General features: G+C 42.4%; 1 protein-coding gene across 1 annotated transcript; it reads left to right on the top strand.

The window, feature by feature from the left end:
* Positions 1-4,043: 4,043 nt before the first annotated feature.
* Positions 4,044-14,231, top strand: LOC129843076 (zinc finger protein 436-like). Its single transcript, XM_055911832.1, has 4 exons — positions 4,044-4,866; positions 5,151-5,248; positions 5,369-5,552; positions 12,748-14,231. Exons 1-4 carry the CDS (start codon positions 4,293-4,295, stop codon positions 13,359-13,361), a joined length of 1,470 nt encoding a protein of 489 aa, XP_055767807.1. The 5' UTR covers positions 4,044-4,292; the 3' UTR covers positions 13,362-14,231.
* The last annotated feature ends 4,218 nt before the right edge of the window (positions 14,232-18,449 follow it).

The following is an 18,449-nucleotide window of genomic DNA, read 5'->3' as shown; positions in this document are numbered from 1 at the left end:
GATGTGTATCATCGTAGTGTGCTGAATAACTACTGAATAAGTAGTGGTCCTATAATGTAAACTCCAACAGGAAATAAATTCTAATGTATAACTTCAAGATAATTTTCACTCTGGTTTCAATTACATTTTCATCCAAACTAACAAGCAAATACTTTATGAATTTATTGTTACAAATCAACTTGCAAGGTTCCACAGATCAAAAGATCAAAGCCTTGCAGATTGATGGCTGGGGTCCATCCGATGATAAGAGTCTGGGAAGAGCAAAGCCTTGCAGATTGATGGCTGGGGTCCATCCGATGATAAGAGTCTGGGAAGATCAAAGCCTTGCAGATTGATGGCTGGGGTCCATCTGATGATAAGAGTCTGGGAAGATCAAAGCCTTGCAGATTGATGGCTGGGGTCCATCCGATGATAAGAGTCTGGGAAGATCCAATAGCCGTATTTGCCAAATTTGTTAGAAGTAGTGTAAGATAGTAGTTAATAGTGTAAGAATTTGAGTTGTATAATTTTGCCAAATCAAAATGTATTGGGGGTATGTGAGACAAGGAAGATGTACCATAGTTCAATCAATCAATCAATTTTATTTTATATAGCCCTTCGTACATCAGCTAATATCTCGAAGTGCTGTACAGACACCCAGCCTAAAACCCCAAACAGCTAGTAATGCAGGTGTAGAAGCACGGTGGCTAGGAAAAACTCCCTAGAAAGGCCAAAACCTAGGAAGAAACCTAGAGAGGAACCAGGCTATGAGGGGTGGCCAGTCCTCTTCTGGCTGTGCCGGGTGGAGATTATAACAGAACTATGCCAAGATGTTCAAAAATGTTCATAAGTGACAAGCATGGTCAAATAATAATCATGAATAATTTTCAGTTGGCTTTTCATAGCCGATCATCAAGAGTTGAAAAACAACAGGTCTGGGACAGGTAGCGGTTCCATAACCGCAGGCAGAACAGCTGAAACTGGAATAGCAGCAAGGCCAGGCGGACTGGGGACAGCAAGGAGTCACCACGGGCGGCAGTCCCGACGCATGGTCCTAGGGCCCAGGTCCTCCGAGAGAAAGAAAGAGAGAAGGAGAAAATTAGAGAGAGCCAAGATTTTCAAAATTTCCATAAATGACAAGCATGGTCAAATAATAATCAGGAATAAATCTCAGTTGGCTTTTCATAGCCGATCATTAAGAGTTGAAAACAGCAGGTCTGGGACAGGTAGGGGTTCCATAACCGCAGGCAGAACAGTTGAAACTGGAATAGCAGCAGGAATAGCAGCAAGGCCAGGCGGACTGGGGACAGCAAGGAGTCACCACGGCCGGTAGTCCCGACGTATGGTCCTAGGGCTCAGGTCCTCCGAGAGAAAGAAAGAGAGAAGGAGAAAATTAGAGAGAGCCAAGATTTTCAAAATGTTCATAAATGACAAGCATGGTCAAATAATAATCAGGAATAAATCTCAGTTGGCTTTTCATAGCCGATCATTAAGAGTTGAAAACAGCAGGTCTGGGACAGGTAGGGGTTCCGTAACCACAGGCAGAACAGTTGAAACTGGAATAGCAGCAAGGCCAGGCGGACTGGGGACAGCAAGGTGTCATCATGCCCGGTAGTCCTGACGTATGGTCCTAGGGCTCAGGTTCTCAGAGAGAAAGAGAGAACGAGAGAATTAGAGAGAGCATACTTAAAATTCACACAGGACACTGGATAAGACAGGAGAAGTACTCCAGGTAACCAACTGACCCTAGCCCCCCGACACAAACTACTGCAGCATAAATACTGGAGGCTGAGACAGGAGCGGTCAGGAGACACTGTGGCCCCATCCGAAGAAACCCCCGGACAGGGCCAAATAGGAAGGATATAACCCCACCCACTTTGCCAAAGCACAGCCCCCGCACCACTAGAGGGTAATCCTCAACCACCAACTTACAATCCTGAGACAAGGCCGAGTATAGCCCACAAAGGTCTCCACCACAGCACAAACCAAGGGGGGGCGCCAACCCAGACAGGAAGATCACGTCAGTAACTCAACCCACTCAAGTGACGCACCCCTCCTAGGGACGGCATGAAAGAGCACCAGCAAGCCAGTGACTCAGCCCCTGTAACAGGGTTAGAGGCAGAGAATCCCAGTGGAGAGAGGGGAACCGGCCTGGCAGAGACAGCAAGGGCGGTTCGTTGCTCCAGAGCCTTTCCGTTCACCTTCACACTCCTGGGCCAGGCTACACTCAATCATATGACCTACTGAAGAGATAAGTCTTCAGTAAAGACTTAAAGGTTGAGACCGAGTCTGCGTCTCTCACATGGGTAGGCAGACTGTTCCATAAAAATGGAGATCTATAGGAGAAAGCCCTGCCTCCCGCTGTTTGCTTAGAAATTCTAGGGACAATTAGGAGGCCTGCGTCTTGTGACCGTAGCGTACGTATTGGTATGTACGGCAGGACCAACTCGGAAAGATAGGTAGGAGCAAGCCCATGTAACGCTTTATAGGTTAACAGTAAAACCTTGAAATCAGCCCTTGCCTTAACAGGAAGCCAGTGTAGGGAAGCTAGCACTGGAGTAATATGATCAAATTTCTTGGTTCTAGTCAGGATTCTAGCAGCCGTATTTAGCACTAACTGAAGTTTATTTAGTGCTTTATCCGGGTAGCCGGAAAGTAGAGCATTGCAGTAGTCTAACCTAGAAGTAACAAATGCATGGATTAATTTTTCTGCATCATTTTTGGACAGAAAATTTCTGATTTTAGCAATGTTACGTAGATGGAAAAAAGCTGTCCTTGAAACAGTCTTGATATGTTCGTCAAAAGAGAGATCAGGGTCAAGAGTAACGCCGAGGTCCTTCACAGTTTTATTTGAGACGACTTTACAACCATCAAGATGAATTGTCAGATTTAACAGAAGATCTCTTTGTTTCTTGGGACCTAGAACAAGCATCTCTGTTTTGTCCGAGTTTAAAAGTAGAACGTTTTCAGCCATCCACTTCCTTATGTCTGAAACACAGGCTTCTAGCGAGGGCAATTTTGGGGCTTCACCATGTTTCATTGAAATGTACAGCTGTGTGTCATCCGCATAGCAGTGAAAGTTAACATTATGTTTTCGAATAACATCCCCAAGAGGTAAAATATATAGTGAAAACAATAGTGGTCCTAAAACGGAACCTTGAGGAACACCGAAATGTACAGTTGATTTGTCAGAGGACAGACCATTCACAGAGACAAACTGATATCTTTCCGACAGGTAAGATCTAAACCAGGCCAGAACTTGTCCGTGTAGACCAATTTGGGTTTCCAGTCTTTAGTTGTTTATTATATTGTGATTGTCTTGTATATATATATATATATATATATATTAGGGATCGATTGTTTATATATTAAGGGTATGTTGTTTATTATATTGTGATTGTCTTGTGTATATATATATATATATACATATATATATTAGGGATTGATTGTTTATATATTAAGGGTATGTTGTGTATTATGTTGTGATTGTCTTGTGTATATATATATATATTAGGGATTGATTGTTTATATATTAAGGGTATGTGAGACAAGGAAGACGTACCATAGTTGTTTATTAGGAAAGGAAATTGTATTAATTATCAGATGTTGTGAAACAAACAACAATTGTGTCTGTCGTTGTCTGTTGTCATTACAATCGCCGCCTAACCTTGTTGTATTTCCCCTTCCCCTTTTGAAAAGGACCACCATGTAAATATCTGTTAAGCATTATTGTGTTATCCTTCATGATTTTCTTAAATTGTATGTGGAGGCGTCACCAGCTGGAGCGCCCTTATTGTATGTATTTTACAAACTGTCAAATAAATTCAATCAATATACATGTTCATATTACGCTTATACTTCTGTGTACAGGAAAGTATTATTTGTAAGATGGAAGAGAAAATATATCAGTTTATTGTTAAATTATTATGACGTTCTTTCCAATACAAAAGTGTAGTAACTATTGTTTCCAAACTGCGTTACCCACTCCAGCCAGCAGATGGCGATATGCGTCTTTCAGGTGACTCTTCTTGTATAATCTTGTGGATTGAACGCTTCTTCAGGAACAACAACACGGCTACTCTTTCAACCAGCTCGGTAGCTTGCTAGCTAATTTAAATGCGAAACATTGACGCTTTAGACCATGTTAATGTACATTAGCTAATCTCAGTGTTTTAAACACAATTCTGTTGACGTTTCTACTGGTTAACTTTAAGGTAATTTGGTTGTTCAATTTGCAAACTTGTTAAAGATTGATACTGAGCATAGCACTAGGCTAGTCGCTAATGTTAACTAGCTAGCTAACATCCCGGACCATGAGCTCACTAAACTACTCGCCCCTTGCTAAAGAAGAGGAGGTCTACTGGACGGAGAAAGAAGCTCTGGGGCTGAACATTGTCGTGAAAGAAGAAGAAGAAGAGGGTGTTACAGTGAAAGAAGAGAAATCTCCGTTTGGAGAGGAAGAGGGGATGGAGGCTCTCACAGTGGAAGAAGAGGAGGAAGAAGCTTTCAGAATGAAAAAGGAGGAAGAGGAGAATATCACACTGAAAGAAGAGGACGATATTACAGTGAAATATGAGAAAGAACATATTGTAGTGGAAGAGGGGATAGAGGCTGTCACAGTGGAAGAGGAGGAGGTAGACATTTTCAGAATGAAAGAGGAGGCAGAGGAGGCTGTGAAAGAGGAGGAGGATGTTGCTGTGAAAAAAAATAAAGAACCTTTAGGAGTGGTAGAGGGGATAGAGGCAGGCAGAGTGGAAGAGGAGGATGTTATAGGGGAAAAAGAGGAAGAACCTTTTAGAGAGGAAGAGGAGGCTGTCTCAATAAAGGTGAAGAAGGAGGTCATTTTGGGAGTGAAAGAGGAGGAGACAGAAGATCGGATTACCACCAGTGAGTACTGTCTTAAACAGGGACACAAACTCTGCCATTGTTGAACTAATGTGGGGTTTTAAAATTCAATATTGGTGCATAATTTATACTTAAAAGGAATGCAAAACTCACCCAATTCGTGGAACGACCCTTTTACATTTGCATCACAAAAAATATTTAATAAAATCATGATGGAAGTGGCCATTTTAGGCCCTTTTTAGACATATTAATGCCTCTTGTTAGACCCTATGATTGTAATAGAAGATCATAAGTTTACAATCTGTTTGATGTTCTCGTTCACACAGGGCAGAGACATGACTATTGTGGATCCTCTGGGGAGCCTCAACAACATCCTGATGCTGACGAGGCAGAGAAGAGTCTCTCCAGATCACAACACCAGATGGTACAGCTTGGTTTGGTCTAGCATACAGCTTGCTCTATCGGGGTCTGGGCTGGGTTTCTGTAAAGCACTTCATGACAGCGGTGACATCAGCATCCATAATGGTCTGTGTCCCCTCTTTAGGGTTACCAGGACAACGCTAGCCCTTCCGTCCTCCCGGAGTCCCCGTGTTGTGCCTCTTCTGGTAGCGCCTTACTGCTGGGTATGAAGAGGTTGTCTGTGCTGCTGGTGGACTGCAGGAAAACAACGGGGCTGAGTGGAACTGTGAGAGGAGGAGAGAAGAAAGGATCAGATTTGACTCATCAAAGTAAGTGCTGTAGTTTAGTTTGAACAAATAAAATAGATCTGCCCTCTGGTATCTGTTACCAGGACAACCAGTCTTGAAGGAGTTCCCACATATGCTAAGCACATGTTGGCTACTTTTCCTTCACTCGGCGGTCCAACTCATCCCAAACCTTCTCAATTGGGTTGAGGTCGGTTGATTGTGGAGGCCAGGTCAACTGCTGCAGCACCACATCACTCTCCTAATTGGTCAAGTAGCTCTGGGTGGCGGGTGCTCAGACGATGTGGAAGTCCTGGGCTGGCGTTGTTATACATGGTCTGCGGTTGTGAGACCGGTCGGATGTACTGCCAAATTCTCTAAAACAACGTTGGAGGCGGCTTGTGGTAGAGAAATTAACATTACATTCTCTGGTAACAGCTCCAGTGGATATTCCTGCAGTCAGCATGCCAATTGCACGCTCCCTCAAAACTTGAGACATCTGTGGCATTGTGTTGTGTGACAAAACTGAACATTTTAGTGGCCTTTTATTGTCCCCAGCACAAGGTGCACCTGCGTAATGATCATGCTGTTTGATCAGCTTCTTGATATGCCACACCTGTCAGGTGAATGGATTATCTTGGCAAAGGAGAAATGTTCACTGACAGGGATGTTATCAAATTTGTGAACCAGATTTGAGAGAAATTATCTTTCATGCGTGTGGAAAAATTCTGGCATGTTTTATTTCAGCTCATGAAACATGGGACCAACACTTTACATATTTATATTTTTGGAACATCTACCCAAAATATTTCATTCTTTTTTTACTTTACTCAAAATATCATGACATTAATGATAGTCAAAATGTAAAAAAAAAATGGTGAACTTCGAAATAAATAAAAATTGCCTTTTTTTTCCACCTTTATTTATCCAAGTTCTCATTTACAACTGCGACCTGGCCAAGATAAAGCAAAGCAGTGCTACAAAAACAACACAGAGTTACACATAAACAAACGTATAGTCAACAACACAAAAGAAAAGGTCTATGTACAGCGTGTGCAAATGTAGTAAGATTAGGGAGGTAAGGCAATAAATAGGCTATAGGCCAATTTAGCATTAACACTGGAGTGATAGATGTGTAGATGATGATGTGCAAGTCGAGATACTGTGGTGCAAAAAAATAACAATATGGGGATGAGGTAGTTGGGTGTGCTATTTACAGATGGGCTGTGTACAGGTAAGCTGCTCTGACAACTGATGCTTAAAGTTAGAGAGGGAGATACAAGTCTCCAGCTTCAGTGATTTTTGCAATTCGTTCCAGTCATTGGCAGCAGAGAACTGGAAGGACAGGCGGCCAAAGTAGGTATTGGCTTTGGGTGTGACCAGTGAAATATACCTGCTGGAGTGCGTGCTACTGGTGGGTGAGCTGATGGTGACCAGTGAGCTGAGATAAGGCGGGGCTTTACCTAGCAAAGACTTATAGATGACCTGAAGCCAGTGAGTTTGGTGACGAATATGTAGAGAGGGCCAGGCAACGAGAGCATACAGGTTGCAGTGGTGGGTAGTATATGGGGCTTTGGTGACAAAACGGATGGCACTGTGATAGACTACATCCAATTTGCTGAGTAGAGTGTTGGAGGCTATTTTGTAAATGACTTCGCCGGTGTCAAGGATCGTTAGGATAGTCAGTTTTACGAGCGTATGTTTGGCAGCATGAGTGAAGGAGGTTTTGTTGCGAAATAGGAAGCCGATTCTAGATTTAATTTTGGATTGGAGATGCTTAATGTGAGTCTGGAAGGAGAGTTTACAGTCTAACCAGACACCTAGGTATTTGTAGTTGTCCACATATTCTAAGTCAGAACCGTCCAGAGTAGTGATGCTAGTCAGGCGGGTGGGTGCGGGCAGCAATCGGTTGAAGAGCATGCATTTAGTTTTACTAGCATTTAAAAACAGTTGGAGGCCACGGAAGGAGTGTTGTATGGCATTGAAGCTCATTTGGAGGTTTGTTAACACAGTGTCCAAAGAAGGCCCAGATGTATACAGAATGGTGTCGTCTGCGTAGAGGTGGATCAGAGAATCCCCAGCAGCAAGAGCGACATCATTGATACAGTTGAAGTCGGAAGTTTACATGCACTTATGTTGGAGTCATTAAAACTCGTTTTTCAACCACTCCACAAATTTCTTGTTCACAAACTATAGTTTTGGCAAGTCGGTTAGGACATCTACTTTGTGCATGACACAAGTAATTTTTCCAACAATTGTTTACAGACAGATTATTTCACGTTTAATTCACTGTATCACAATTCCAGTGCCTTTAAACAGCTTGGAAAATTCCAGAAAATGATGACATGGCTTTAGACGCCTCTGATTGGCTAATTGACCTCATTTGAGTCGCTTGGAGGTGGACCTGTGGATGTTTTCAAGGCCGTCCTTCAAACTCACTGCCTCTTTGCTTGACATCATGGGAAAATCTAAAGAAATCAGCCAAGACCTCAGAAAGAAAATTGTAGACCTCCACAAGTCTGGTTCATTGTTGGGAGTAATTTCCAAACGCCTGAAGGTACCACGTTCATCTGTATAAACAATAGTACGCAAGTATAAACACCATGGGACCACGCAGCCGTCATATTGGCTCATTCATCCCCCTCTTCTCCCCTGTAACTATTCCACAGGTTGTTGTGGTAAATGAGAATGTGTTCTCAGTCAACATACTTGGTAAAATAAATAAATACAGCTACGGAAGGAGACGCGTTCTGTCTCCTAGAGATGAACGTACTTTGGTGCGAAAAGTGCAAATCAATCCCAGAACAACAACAAAGGACCTTGTGAAGATGCTGGAGGAAACAGGTACAAAATGACCTATATCCACAGTAAAACGAGTCCTATATCGACATAACCTGAAAGGTCGCTCAGCAAGGAAGAAGCCACTGCTCCAAAACTGCCATTAAAAAGCCAGACTCCGGTTTGCAACTGCACATGAGGACAAAGATCATACCTTTGGTCTGATGAAACAAAAATAGAACTGTATGGCCATCGTTATGTTTGGAGGAAAAAGGGAGATGCTTACAAGTCGAAGAACACCATCCCAACCACGAAACACGGGGGTGGGAGCATCATGTTGTGGGGGTGCTTTGCTGCAGGAGGGACTGGTGCACTTCACAAAATAGATGGCATCATGAGGAAAGAAAATTATGTGGATATATTGAAGCAGCATCTCAAGACATCAGTCAGGAAGTTAATGCTTGGTCACAAATGGGTTTTCCAAATGGACAATGACCCCAAGCATACTTCCAAATTTGTGGTAAAATGGCTTAAGGACAACAAAGTCAAGGTATTGAAGTGGCCATCACAAAGCCCTGACCTCAATCCCATAGAATATTTGTTGGCAGAACTGAATAAGCATGTGCGAGCAAGGAGGCCTACAAACCTGTCTCAATTACAATTTTGGCCCTGTCAGGAAGGAATGGGCCAAAATTCACCTAACTTATTGTGGGAAGCTTGTGGAGGCTCCCCGAAACTTTGACCCAAGTTAAACAATTTAAAGCCAATCCTACCAAGTACTAATTTAGTGTATGTAAACTTCTGATCCACTGGGAATGTGTTGAAAGAAATAAAGCTGAAATAAATCATTCTCTCTATTATTATTCTGACATTTCACACCTAAAATAAAGTGGTGATCCTAACTGACATAAAACAGGGAATTTTTACTGGGATTAAATGTCAGGAATTGTGAAAAACTGAGATTAAATGTATTTGGCTAAGGTGTATGTAAACTTCCGACTTCAACTGTATATACAGAGAAATTGAACCCTGTGTCACCCCCATAGAGACTGTCAAAGATTTTAGAAAGGCAGGGCAGGATGGGAATGGGTCTATAACAGTTTGGGTCAAGAGTGTCTCCCCCTTTGAAGAGGGGGATGACCGCGGCAGCTTTCCAATCTTTGTGGATCTCAGACAATACGAAAGACAAGTTGAACAGGTTAGTAATAGTTGGGGTTTGCAACAAGTACGAAAGAGGTTCCAGATTGTCTAGCCCAGCTGATTTGTAGGGATCCAGATTTTGCAGCTCTTTCAGAACATCAGCTGTCTTGATTTGGGTGGGGGGGGGGGGTGCTTAGGCAAGTTGCTGCAGGTGGTGCAGAGCTTTTGGCCGGGGTAGGGGTAGCCAGGTGGAAAGCATGGCCAGCCGTAGAAAAATGCTTATTGAAATTATCGATTATTGTAGATTTATCGGTGGTGACAGTGTTTCCTAGCTTCAGTGCAGGGGGCAGCTGGGAGGAGGTGCTCTTATTCTCCATGGACTTTAGTGTCCCAAAACGTTTTGGAATTAGTGCTACAGGGCGCAAATTTCTGTTTGAAAAAGCTAGCCTTTGCTTTCCTAACTGAGTGTTGTGGTGGTATTTTTCTGGTTTACCATAATGAGGAGTGTTACAAACTTCACACATCAGTTAGAGTTATACTTAAACTACATCTTTAATATTAAGAGCTTTGCAATAGCATTTTACTTTCAATGATGCGCTATCTCTAATGAACCATTGAAAGTGTCAACAGAAAAGTACAAAGATCTTTTATAGCCAAGATACACCCCTCTCAACTTCCATGACGAACCACATATCTTATGAAAAGTTCACGAAGAAAGACTTTTACTTGAGAGAGAGAGGAGTAGCACATAGCCAGATAGCATTCGCTATAAATTATCGTTCAGTTTGGTCTCTAAAATTAGGTTCTAATCTCGTTCCTGGTAGCACAAAAACATTACCTCATGTTATCTGGAATGCTCTTTAGGTTTTATCACCCAAAGACATCGTAAATCTCCTCTGTCAGTGCTATATCTCATAGAGGCCCATCCTCAGTGGAACACACAATAGTTAACAGAACACTCCATTCTGTCGAATAAAATAACCATTATAACGCAATACAAGCATTATAACATAATCTTGCAATTTTCCACGACACTGTGTATATTGGTTCCTGACTTCCCTGAAAAGTTGCATATCGCTGTCTATTCGATGCTAATGCAGAACGCCACAGGATGTTTTTGTGCTGGTCAAGGGCAGTCAAGTCTGGGGTGAACCAAGGGCTATATCTGTTCTTAGTTCTACATTTTTGGAATGGGGCATGCTTATTTAGGATGGTGAGGAAATTACTTTTAAAGAGAAACCAGACATCCTCTACTGACGGGATGAGGTCAATATCCTACCAGGATACCCGGGCCTGCTGGAGCGTTTGACAGTGATGAGGGATGGTCGTTTGACCGCGGACCCATTACGGACGCAGGCAATGAGGCAGTGATCGCTAAGATCCTGGTTGAAGACGGCAGAGGTGTATTTAGAGGGCAAGTTAGTCAGGATGATATCTAAGAGGGTGCCCATGGTTACAGATTTAGGGTTGATGGTAGGTTCCTTGATGATTTATGTGAGATTGAGGGCATCTAGCTTAGATTGTAGGACGGCCGGGGTGTTAAGCATATCCCAGTTTAGGTCACCTAACTGTACGAACTCTGAAGATAGATTGGGGGGAAATCAATTCACATATGGTGTCCAGGGCACAGCTGGGGGCTGAGGGGAATCTATAACAAGCGGCAACAGTGAGAGACTTGTTTCTGTCACTTTAACCATACCTACATGTACATACTACCTCAATAAGCCTGACTAACCGGTGTCTGTATATAGCCTTGCTACTGTTATTTTACACATATCTTTTTTTTCGCACTATTGGTAAGTAAGCATTTCACTCTAGGGTCTACACCTGTTGTATTCAACGCACGTGACAAGGATGTGAGTACAGTGGATGTGAGTACAGTGGAGGTTAACCTAGGCATTGAGTGACGATGAGAGAGGTTTTGTCTCTAGAGGCACCAGTTAACCCAGGTGAGGTCACCGCATGTGTGGGGGGTGGGACAAAAGGGCTATCTAAAGCATGTTGGGCGGGGCTGGGGGCTCTACAGTGAAATAAAACAATAATAACTAACCTAAACAGCAATAGACAAGGTATATTGACATTAGGAAGAGGCATGTGTAGCCGACTGATCATAGGGTCCAATGAGCAGCAATAGGTGAGTCAGGGAGGCGTTCGGTAGTCGCTACTACGCTAGGCGAGCTGGAGACACGGTGATTCAGAAAGCTAGCGGGCCGGGGCTAGCAGATGGGTCTTCGGCGATGTCGGGCGATTACGTCGGCAGACCAGTCGTGATGGATCGGCGGGGCTCCGTGTCGGCAGTAATGGGTCCAGGCCAATTGGCAAAAGAGGTATTGTAGCCCAAGAATTAGCTGGTGGACCTCTTCGGCTAGCCGGGAGATAGGCCTAGCTCGAGGCTAGTTCAAGTCTAAGTGGTGCTTGCTTCGGGACAGAGACGTTTACCAGGAGTAGCTACTCGGATTGCAGCTAGCTAGCTGCGATGTGTAAAGGTTCAGAGCGGTAGGAATCCGGTGATGTGGTAGAGAAAAAGCAGTCCGATACGCTCTGGGTTGATATCGCGCTGTGCAGACTGGCAGGTATTGACCAGGCTGAAGCTGGCTGGTGTCCCAGTTAACAGTGAAGACCGCTAGTAGTGGCTAACTGACTAGTAGCTAGTAGCTAGTTAGCTGGCTAGCTTCTGATGGGGGTTCCGGTTCTAAAGTATAAAAATAGCAGATCTGTACCACATTGGGGGAGGCGGGTTGCAGGAAAGTTAATTCAGTCCGTAAATGGAAAGTGAGATTACAATATATACGAAATGAAAACAACATATACAAATATTTACATGGGACAGGACGGGACAAGACAAAACACACGTCCGACTGCTACGCCATCTTGGAATGTGTCGACCCTATCGACAACGGGGAGATGTTACTGATGTGCTTTGTGTCTGTCTCCAATGTAAAAATGAAACTTCCACACAAAATGACTTCTTTACTTAATTTAGGTTCAAGGAAGTGTGTAGGTCACATTCTGTATCATACAGCTATGAAGGTTATATATTTAGAACCACCTGCTGATTGGAATCCAGTCTGTGTCTTCAGTGTTCTAGAACTGTTTAGTGTTTTGTGGTCTGACTTATATAACAGAAAGAATAATAAGTAATGTAAACATATTATCAGTAATTACCAGGAAGCTCTACATCATTTGTTTTAAATTATGAAATGTTTGAAAACTGGCATCAGGATATTGAGGGATGTGATTTGGATTAAACCTCAGCAAGGCAGTTTTATCATGTGGAGATTTCATTCTGTCATCTCTTTAAAATTAACACTGTCTTTTGCAGGAGGAAAACCAACCTTGGAGGAACCAAAGACGTCCAACCCAGCAAGACGACACCTCTGCTCCCATTGTGGAAAAAGTTTTAACCAGTTAGTTAGCTTGAAAAGACATGAGAGGGTACACATAAGAACGAAGCCACTCCATTGCTCCCAGTGTGGAAAGAGTTTTAAGCGGTTAGACACCCTCAAAGCTCATGAGCGAATACACACAGGGGAGAAGCCATGCCATTGCGCCCAGTGTGGAAAGAGTTTTACCCAATTAGGAAGCCTGAAAGAACACATGAGACTGCACACAGGGGAGAGGCCTTACCACTGCTCCGAGTGTGGAAAGAGTTTTAATCAGTCAGGAAGCCTGAAAGCTCATGAGCGAATACACACAGGGGAGAAGCCTTACCACTGCTCCCATTGTGCAAAGCGTTTTTTTCCAATTAGGAAGCCTGAAAGAACACATGAGAGTGCACACAGGGGAGAAGCCTTACCACTGCTCCCATTGTGCAAAGCGTTTTATCCAATTAGGAAGCCTGAAAGAACACATGAGAGTGCACACAGGGGAGAAGCCTTACCACTGCTCCCGGTGTTCAACGCGTTTTACCCATTTAGGAAACCTGAAAGCTCATGAGCGAATACACACAGGGGAGAAGCCTTACCATTGTTCCCACTGTGGAAAGCGTTTTAACTATTCAGGAAAGCTGAAAGAACACATGAGACTGCACACAGGGGAGAAGCCTTACAAATGCTCAGACTGTGGGAAGACATATTACTCATCACAGTGACTTAAACATCATGTGCGAATCCACACAGGAGAGAATAATTACTTCTCCTAGTGTGTAAATGTATATTTCACATCACATTAACTTAAAATTCATCAGAGAACATACACAGTGCTCCCACTGTCTTATATTGTTGTCTTATATTGTTGCCTGAGAATGTGTTTATTTTATTAAATGAAATGGTACAAAGTATACTCAAATGTATGTTTTTGTAATAAAACATGAATTGAATATGGAGTATGTCAGTTTGAATATAGAGTAGATCAGATTCCATGGGTTTAAATGGTCATTTCTTAAACTCTGACTGTGTGTGTTTATCTGGGTGTGTCTTTCCTCCAGCACTACAGATAATACAGTGATATTTGGATGTGATGCATTTGCTCCGTTGTTTAAATTTGCATTGTTGGCCCACTGATGATTTAATGAAATGAAAATGTTCACAGACTCTGTAATGCAAAATTTTAATTGTATGTGTCCACATATCTGAGTATGTGACTAACCTTGTGAAACTGACCTATTATAATCTCCTGTTCTTGGGAGTATCATCCTGTGTTGCAAACCAGCTGCACCTGTGTCCTTGTATGAATAAAGTCCCTCCTAGGAACAGGAAACTATAAAGATATGTGCTCATCACCCAATGCTTCAGGAATTATACTGTCTACACTGCGCTGTGTAACTGTTATTCTCTCTGAGCTCAGAAATAAAGAATCTTGGTTTGACTTGGACTCCAGCAGGTCCTTATTTTATAATATCCACCACAACTCTCCCACGGATTGCTGTTTATCATTGTCTCAATGAAACCTTCTTTGTTTTACTTTCCAATAAACATTGTTTCCACGTCAAAATAAAAAACATCTTTAACATTGATGAACCTTCACTATCTTCATCCCTAAACTAGCAACATTAACTATTGTCTATTGTTATTCTCAGTAACCTTCCTGGCCATATGAAATCCTAGCTAAATACAATGTTCCCTACCAGTTTTCATGTCTTTGATTATGCAAACATTTGTTTATTTAATTATATTTCTCATTGAGATTAATATTTTTTTAATTCTGTATGGGTCACGCATTGCTTTGGTCATATGTTCCCTTATGGGTCAATGATTTTAATTAGAATATAGCAATTATGCTCTCTCCTCAATCACTTACAGTTTCTTTGGAAAGTATTCAGACCCCTTGACTTTTTCCCATTTTGTTATGTTACAGCCTTATTAAAAAATGTATTAAATGAAACATTTCCTCAGCAATCTACACACAATACCCCATAATGACAAAGCGGAAACAAGTTTTTTATACATTTTTCCAAATGTTTTAAACACAAAAAATGATTTACATAAGTATTCAGACCCTTTGCTATATGAGACTCATAATTGAGCTCAGGTGCATCCTGTTTCCATTGATCATCCTTGAGATGTTTTTATACAACTAGAATGGAGTCCACCTGTGGTAAATTCAATTGATTGGACATGATTTGGAAAGGCACACACCTGTCTATATCAGGTCCGACAGTTGACAGTGCAGATCAGAGCAAAAACCTAGCCATGAGGTGGAAGGAATTGTCCGTAGAGCTCCGAGACAGGATTGTGTTGAGGCACAGATCTGGGGAAGGGTACCAAAACTTTTCTGCAGCATTGAAGGCCCCTGATTTAGCCCCCTGCAGTAAAAGGTTATTCATGGAGTAAAATGATCTGTTTAAGTCATTAGTAAAGGGCACATCGTTAAGAATACAATTATCTTTTTTTTGTGGTCTATATCCTCTCAATCATGTATTCCTTCATAAACAGAAAACGTTAACCTAAACACAACATGTGTGCAAGGGCCCCTCGGTTCACAATCTCTTGACCATTAAATCTGGATAGCTGACAACTATTTTTTTAAAGGGTAAAAGTGATCTGTTTAGGTCGTCAGTAAAGGAAGTATAGTTAAATAGTACAATGACCCTTTCAAAGAGGATGGGGTGAGGCCTCTGGGGCTTATTTTGGGGGGGTTGACTGAGACATCCCTCGGACAGTCTTTTATGGGGGGTAAAATGTATCTGTTTAGGTCATCAGTAAAGGGGACATCTTAAAGATTACAATGACCCTTTCAAAGACAGACATCCCCCGGACCTCCCCCCATAACTATTTTTAAAAGGGTAAAAATGATCTGTTTAGGTCATTAGTAAAACATATGTTTTGAAAGACACCTGGGGGTCCAGGTTGTTAGTTATTTTGTGTACATGTAACCGATGTGAAATGGCTAGCTAGTTAGCGGTGGTGCGCTAACTTGCTCTGAGACATTGAAGTAGTGGTTCCCCTTGCTCTGCAAGGGCCGCGGCTTTTGTAGAACGATGGGTGACTGTTGTTGATGTGTGCAGAGGGTCCCTGGTTCGCGCCCGGGTTTGGGCGAGGGGACGGACGTAAAGATATACTGTTACATACATATAGTTCCCCTGTGTGCAAGGGCCCCTTAGATTCACAACTTCTTAACCCTTAACATTCCCAGCCAAGGGGAGAGATAGAGGGAGAGAAAGAGAGAGATATATATTTCATTGAAGGTAAATTACATTTTCTTTCAAACCTTTTATTTTATTCAAAAACTTTAGTACAGTCATTTAAACATACATATTACAATTATTAAAGTTTACTATGTAATATTAAATACTAAATTATGTCACTAATGTTTTTTACTAAAGAACTTTATATAAATCATACATGTTATTATTACATGTAGCAACACCACATGACAACAACATGGTTGCAACCCCACATAACAACAACATGGTAGCAACCCCACATGACAACAACATGGTAGCAACACCACATAACAACAACATGGTTGCAACCCCACATGACAACAACATGGTTGCAACACAACATGACAACAACATGGTTGCAACACAACATGACAACAACATGGCAGCAACACCACATAACAACAACATGGTTGCAACCCCACATAATAACAACATGGCAGCAACACAACATGACAGCAGCACAACATGGTAGCAACACAACATGGCAGCAGCACAACATGGTAGCAACACCACATAACAACAACATGGTAGCAACACCACATAACAACAACATGGTAGCAACACAACATGGCAGCAGCCCAACATGGTAGCAACACAACATGGCAGCAGCCCAACATGGTAGCAACACAACATGGCAGCAGCCCAACATGGTAGCAACACAACATGGCAGCAGCACAACATGGAAGCAACACCACATAACAACAACATGGTAGCAACACAACATAACAACAACATGGTGGCAACACCACATGACAACAACATGGTAGTAACACAACATGGTAGTAACACAACATGACAACAACATGGTGGCAACACCACATAACAACAACGTGGTAGCAACACTACATGACAACAATATGGTAGCGACACCACATGACAAAAACATGGTAGCGACACCACATGACAACAACATGGTACCAACACAACATAACAACAACATGGTAGCAACACCACATAACAACAACATGGTAGCAACAAAACATGACAAAAAAATGGTAGCAACAAAACATGACAAAAAAATGGTAGCAACACCACATAACAACAACATGGAAGCAACACCACATAACAACAACCTGGTAGCAACACAACATAACAACAACATGGTAGCAACACAACATGACAACAACATGGCAGCAACACAACATAACAACAACATGGAAGCAACACCACATAACAACAACCTGGTAGCAACACAACATAACAACAACATGGTGCAACACAACATGACAACAACATGGTAGCAACACAACATGGTAGAAACACAACCTGGTAGCAACAAAACATGACAAAAAAATGGTAGCAACACCACATAACAACAACATGGTTGCAACCCCACATAATAACAACATGGCAGCAACACAACATGACAGCAGCACAACATGGTAGCAACACAACATGGCAGCAGCACAACATGGTAGCAACACCACATAACAACAACATGGTAGCAACACAACATGGCAGCAGCCCAACATGGTAGCAACACAACATGGCAGCAGCACAACATGGAAGCAACACCACATAACAACAACATGGTAGCAACACAACATGGCAGCAGCACAACATGGTAGCAACACAACATAACAACAACATGGTGGCAACACCACATGACAACAACATGGTAGTAACACAACATGGTAGTAACACAACATGACAACAACATGGTGGCAACACCACATAACAACAACGTGGTAGCAACACTACATGACAACAATATGGTAGCGACACCACATGACAAAAACATGGTAGCGACAAAACATGACAAAAAAATGGTAGCAACAAAACATGACAAAAAAATGGTAGCAACACAACACAACAACAACATGGAAGCAACACCACATAACAACAACCTGGTAGCAACACAACATGGCAGCAACACAACATGGTACAAACATTATTGGGCACAGACAAGAGCACAAAGGCAAGAAGGTAGAGACAACAATACATCACGCGAAGCAGCCACAACTGTCAGTAAGAGTGTCCATGATTGAGTCCTTGAATGAAGACATGGAGATAAAACTGTCCAGTTTGAGTGTTTGTTGCAGCTTGTTCCAGTCGCTAGCTGCAGCGAACTAAAAAGAGGAGCGACCCAGGGATGTGTGTGCTTTGGGGACCTTTAACAGAATGTGACTGGCAGAACGGGTGTTGTATGTGGAGGATGAGGGCTGCAGTAGATATCTTAGATAGGGGTGAGTGAGGCCTAAGAGGGTTTTATAAATAAGCATTAAACCAGTGGGTCTTGCAACTGGTATACAGAGATAACCAGTTTACAGAGGAGTATAGAGTGCAGTGAGGTGTCCTATAAGGAGCATTGGTGGCAAATCTGATGGCCGAATCGTAAAGAACATCTTGCGTGTATGTATCCTACCATGACTATATTCAACCCAGCTCCATGTGTTTCCACTATCATGTATCCTACCATT

This window comes from Salvelinus fontinalis, unplaced genomic scaffold (assembly GCF_029448725.1).
Source record: "Salvelinus fontinalis isolate EN_2023a unplaced genomic scaffold, ASM2944872v1 scaffold_0097, whole genome shotgun sequence".
Taxonomy (NCBI): Eukaryota; Metazoa; Chordata; class Actinopteri; order Salmoniformes; family Salmonidae; genus Salvelinus; species Salvelinus fontinalis.
This window is presented reverse-complemented; position numbering and strand designations above follow the sequence as displayed.

Excerpts from the sequence above, each read along its gene's own strand:
- LOC129843076 (XM_055911832.1), top strand. The coding sequence starts at position 4,293 with ATGAGCTCACTAAACTACTCGCCCCTTGCTAAAGAAGAGGAGGTCTAC. Across the intron at positions 5,249-5,368 it reads CCAGATCACAACACCAGATG|GGTTACCAGGACAACGCTAG; the intron begins GTACAGCTTGGT and ends TCCCCTCTTTAG. Across the intron at positions 5,553-12,747 it reads ATCAGATTTGACTCATCAAA|GAGGAAAACCAACCTTGGAG; the intron begins GTAAGTGCTGTA and ends TGTCTTTTGCAG.